The sequence below is a fragment of the Tupaia chinensis genome, unplaced genomic scaffold (assembly GCF_000334495.1).
Source record: "Tupaia chinensis unplaced genomic scaffold, TupChi_1.0 Scaffold000682_1, whole genome shotgun sequence".
Lineage (NCBI taxonomy): Eukaryota > Metazoa > Chordata > Mammalia > Scandentia > Tupaiidae > Tupaia > Tupaia belangeri.
The window spans coordinates 1174307-1179991 of NW_006160205.1; the positions used below are offsets into that span (position 1 = coordinate 1174307).

Genomic DNA, 5685 nt, shown 5'->3' on the forward strand with positions numbered 1-5685 from the left:
TAAATTGAAAAGTTGGTATCTAAAATATTGTTCAGATGACTCATCTCGGGTTCTAATGAGGCAAAAGAAGACCTGGGGTGTCAAAGGAGTTGGCAGTAAGTTTCACTTTACTTTTTATTCATCTTTCCTTTTTTTTAATATCCTAAATAATCCACTTTTTTTTTCTTCTCTAAGATCTTAAGGAAAATTTGACTGAGTTTTGGCTTAATTTCGAACTCGGAGATGCTTTCGAGTGCTCCTCGTAGCCCCTGTTCCTTTTCATGACTTTCTTTTTCTTTGAACTTAAGGAATTGAAGCTTTCTAAAATGTAATTGTGATCAACACCCACCACCACCTGTTGGATTAAACGCCCCATCGTCTTTCACCAGATTAGAAAACCACTGTCTCTTGCCTGGAAGATAGTGCTCAATTGATTCCTACAATCATCCTGGCTTCTCTTTGATTTTATAATCTGTTTCTAGAGATTATAGGCGAGTTTTGAATTCCAAGGCTCTAGGCCTGTCAGCTTTTGAAGAAAAAAAAAATTTTTTTTTAAACAGATTCTCTTCCTCAGGTTTCAGAAGAGAGACCCGTATGTTGGAGGATGAAATTAATTTGTCTTCATTTTGTAATACAGGGAACACATGAGTAGTTATCCCTGCTGACATTGTCACCTCTTGGGGAGTGTTTGGCTTGCTTATTTTATTTTATAACTTTTAAAATAATCACAATTATTAGTTTACTTTTTGATAAGTCTGAACAAATCACTTGGAATTCTGAGAAAAACGCCTTACCTTTTCAGAAATCCTCTTGGAGCATAACCTTTGTAAACCTACCTGCTATTCATTTACTATAAAATTACTCAATTACTCCCCATCCACCCTCTTGGTATAACTGGGAAAGGCTCCAGCTCAAGATTCTACAGATAGAAAGGAGGGAGACAGGGCAGGGAGCTATCTGGGCCCACGGGCCCACGTAAACTCGGTACACTACCCAGCACTGCTCACACAGGGCTTAGACTGGGCAAGGTTATGGAATTCTTTTGTAATTTATTTCCTATTAACATATAATGTTTATACATATTTGTGGGGTACAATGTGATTGATTGATTGATTGATTGATCTTTTAGTATTAAGAATATAATTGTGGAGCCAGCAGATGGCATGGTGGTCAAGGTGCCGGTTTCCACATGGCCAACTGCAGTTCGATTCACACACCCAACAGCTTGAAAAGCACACCAAGCACATGCGTGTGCATGCCCAAAATCCCAAGAGGAGAATGGAGGAGAAGGGACTGTGGCATGACCATCCCCACCCCAGAGGGTGATTCCTCAATTTCTCTCTCTCTCTCTCTAGGGAGCACAGGTACCCTATAGAAGAAAAAAAAAAATTGTGATGAGTAAGTGAAGATAATTAGTATACCCATCTTCTCAACCTCTTATTGCTTTTTTATATCCGCTTATTCTTGCACTTACTAGTCACTCATGTTTTCATTTGCATATTGCTATTAAATATTTTGCTTATTTTTATTGGGTTGTTATCTTACTGAGTTTTTAAAATTTTATTTATTGACATTTAATCATATCTTTACAGTGTACAACATTTGTTTTTCCACCACAAATACTATGCATGTTAGTCAAGCCAAAGATATTACTCTCTAACTTATCAGCAAAGAGCTTCTCATTTTTTGTCAGTTAAGCATACTTTTACTTTTTTCCTTCCCCCTCTCTCCCTTCCATACTAAACTTTTTTCCATGTTTTATCGATTCACAAAATACGTTAAACTAAAAATATGGACAAAGCTAGAATCTAGTCACAAGTGTCCTGTAATTTACTTCTGAAAATTTTTTTCTGAAACTTTTTTTTAACTTAATTTACATTCATTCCCTAAACATTGTCACAGCATACACAATGTGATTTCCCATCCAGAATATATTGTATAGTGGCATAATCATGCATGCTATCATCAAAAAATTTCCATTTCTAGTTTCATATATATATATATGTGTGTGTGTGTATACATATATATATATATATATGTGTGTGTGTGTGTGTGTGTGTGTGTGTGTATTTATATATGTATATATCCCTATTTCTGACCCTCTGTCCTTTCCCACCCTTTTCTCATACTATCTCTGGTGTCTACAGTTGTCTTCCATTCCTTTTCCCCCCCACATTGTATTGATCATACAATTTCTTAAATAATCTAACTACTTTCAATAGCAAGTTCACTTGGTAATTTCAAGAAAAGCAGTTTTAACTTAAATCAAAGAAATGCTAAGGAACTTTGCTTAAAACTTAAAGCCAGGAAACAGGTTAGGATTCTGTTCAAATGGTCGGTACATGAACCTATCGACAGCTCAAGACAGGACACAAATCCTTAAAACTGGATTATTATTTTTTATAATTATTTATTTATTTTTATTTATTCATTCATTTATTTTAATTTGACTAGAGAGAGGCAGAGAGAGAGAAAGAGTGAGAAAGTAAGCCACCAGGTCCAGGACTCGAACTGTGGCCTGCCATGTGGGAGTGTCCAGCACCTTACCCACCACGCCACCTGCTGGTCCCCAAAAACTGGATTATTATTGAGTTTTAAATCTTTTTATAATCTGGATACAAGGTCTTGATCAAATATATGTACTGTAAAACTTTTTTAAAAATAGTATATGAGCATATAATATTATAATATTTTTAAATCACTCTGAGATAGATCAGAAGTTATTGAGATCATTTAAAATTTTGTTTTTTAGGTAGTCTGCGATACATAGTAAACTGCTGGTAACTATGTTCACACTACCTTATTTTATAATCTAAGAACTTGTTCCTCTCATTCCACCCCTCCCCAAAAACCATACCAGCTCTAAGATTATTCTTCAATGCTGTTCTTCTGTGACAATCAGTTTTTTTCAGTTTCCACATACAACTGAGAACACATGATTTTTCTCTTTCTGTGCCTGGCTTATTTTACTTAGCATAACGTCCTATAGGATCACTCATTGAACCTTGAATGACAGGATTTCATTCTTTTTCATGGCTGACTGGTATCCCACTGTGTGTGTTGCCACAGGGCTTGTGCACTCATCAGAGAGAGATAGTGAGAGGCAAGGTGAGAAATCACCCTCTCGGGAGGTTGGCCACTTTGGGCACACATGCCTGGTGTGATTTTCAAGCCACCATGTCCAGGACTCAAGCTGCCATTGACCATGTAGAAGTCCAGCGCCTTAACCACCACCACATCTGCTGGCCCCGGTTCACTTTTTCTTTATCCTTTCATTTGTTGAAGACACATGGGGGGAACCAGCAGTTAGCGTAATGGCTATGTCGCTGGATTCCCACATAGTCGACCGCGGTTCGTGTCCCGGACCCAGTGACTTAAAACTCACGCCGGGCGCGTGTGCGTGCGTGCCCAAGATCCCGAGAGGAGAATGGAGGAGAAGGGATTGCGGCGTGACCATCCCCCCTGGGGGGTGATTTCTCGCTTTCTGTCTCTATGTCTCTCTCTGTCTGTCTGGCGAGCGCACGCGCCCTATAGTGAAAATCTCTCCAAAAAAAAAAAAAGACACATGGGTTGATTTGGGCTGTTGTGAGCGGGGCTGCAGTAACCATTGGGAAGCACGTAGCTTTGTGATGCACTGATCTGCTTTCCTATGTTTTTGAATGTGTTCATGCTACAGGCTAATATAGCACCCAGGGGAAAAGTGTGTAATCAAGATCCCTCTATACCACTCATTGCTGTAATAGTCGCACACAACAGTCATGCTGTTTACATAGATTACCCTATTACCATACTTAAATAAATTAAGGTGCACACGAGAAGAGGCAATATCCCTTTCACAGACATAGGTACATCCCTACCAGGCTACTGGAAAGAGATGCCCTTTTTTTTCTTTTTTTTTTTGACCAGAGTGTGTCTGGGCTCTCCAAACAAAGAGAGGGAGTGAGGGGGAAACATTTGCCATGGGGCATGATCACAGAGCAATCCCTGCTCCTCCACCTGTCAAGACACACATAAGCCCAGCACGTTTCCCAGCCTCTGGGTCTGGGACTAGAACTACAGGGTCTGCCAGGTGGGATCCAACTGCCTTAACCACTATGGGATGGGCTGGCCCTAAAAAGAAAGGCCCAAAATTTAATTTTTTCTTTAGGATCTTGAAACATAAAAAAATAAAGTGATGGAAAATTATAAATTCCAGTTCCTCAAATTTCAATATGAAAGCTACAGATCTTTAGTCTTCTAAGCATTTGCCATGACTGCTTTCTAAGGCTTCACATTGTATCTGTAGGAGAATGAATATTAATATTAATTCAATAATGTGTTGGGACCAGCAACGACTATGTCACTGAACTCCCATGTAGTCGACTGCAGTTCGAGTCCCGGACCCAGTGGCTTAAACTCACGCTGGGTGCATGTGCGTGTGTGCCCAAGATCCCGAGAGGAGAGTGCAGAAGGGATTGCGACGTGGCCATCCCCCCTGGAGGGTGATTTCTCACTTTCTGTCTCTCTGTCTCTCTGTCTTTCTGGAGAGTGCACGTACATTCAATAAATAAATAAATACATAAATAAATAAATAATGTGCCATAGATGCAGAGTATATTTATATGCTTAATAATATTTTCATTGTGTGTATCTTGAAAGAACTATACTATGACACAGAGAAGAAAAAAATATCTCAAGGAAAATACTCAACAAAGGAATCCAGAATAATCTACAGAGCTTAAAAATGAACTTGCAGGGATTAAAAATGATTCATTTAGAAGCCTGATAGTTCAGCTGCAAAGTCACTCCTGTGTTTTCCTCTAAACAAACTCTCCCACAACCAGTGAAAACACAGATACACACACTCCGTGGCTTCTCCTACCCCTCAGGGAGTCTTGCACACTCCCCCTTTCCCCTGCAATGGTATGATCTGCATTTGATCGTAAACTGGAGGTGCCAAGCTGTGACAGCCTCCCCAACTCCACAGTCATTTGCTATAACTCAGGACAGCCCTGGGCTCAATGGTGCTTTCCTTTCCACCAACAGGGTCAAATCGAAGTAGACAGTGAAACCGTCTTCAAATTGGCAGCACTCGTTTTACAGGTAAGAACTGACCAACGGCCTCTCACCAGCTCTTTTGTTTGTTGGTTCTTGTTAACTGTCTGCAACTCAGAAACTTACACAAGGGCCAGTGTCTGACGGATTCGTAAGCCACTTGGTTGCTTGCCAATGAAAAACAGGAGCCACCGACTCCTGCTTTAGAGTAGTTAGTGTGATAGTGTGTATCTCAAAAAGAAAAAAAAAATGAAATTTAGACTGTTCCAAGGGAAAAGAGTTTAGACCATATTCCTGGAAAAGAGCCCTGGATTATTACAATGTGGGAGGCAGCAGTTGTTACAACAGCTGTAATTTTCACGTAAATTTAGTAAGTTCATACACATTTTCTTGAGGTTGAGTAAAGGAGTGCTTTAATTCTCAAAGGCGCTGCTGGAAAACAGTTTGATTCCATGCTGGATTAAAAAGTAAGGAGAAAATAATTAGAAAGTGCGGATTTACCTGATCTAGTCTAAAAAGTGTGTCACTCAAAATGAAAAACAGTATCATTACGTGATCGTAGAAGCATCAAAGGAAAAAGAATTGTGCTTTTTCATATGTGTTTAGTTGTCTGTTCTATTAAAAATAAAACAGTTTTCTTACTAATAGCACTTTCTTCTCCAAGGCTGTAGG

General features: G+C 39.4%; 1 protein-coding gene across 1 annotated transcript in view; it reads left to right on the forward strand.

The window, feature by feature from the left end:
* Positions 1-5685, forward strand: part of FRMD4B (FERM domain containing 4B) — a 216463-nt gene that overhangs the window by 126204 nt on the left and 84574 nt on the right. The window contains 1 exon segment of the mRNA XM_006160350.2: positions 5005-5061. Coding sequence (XP_006160412.1) covers positions 5005-5061 — 57 coding nt within the window.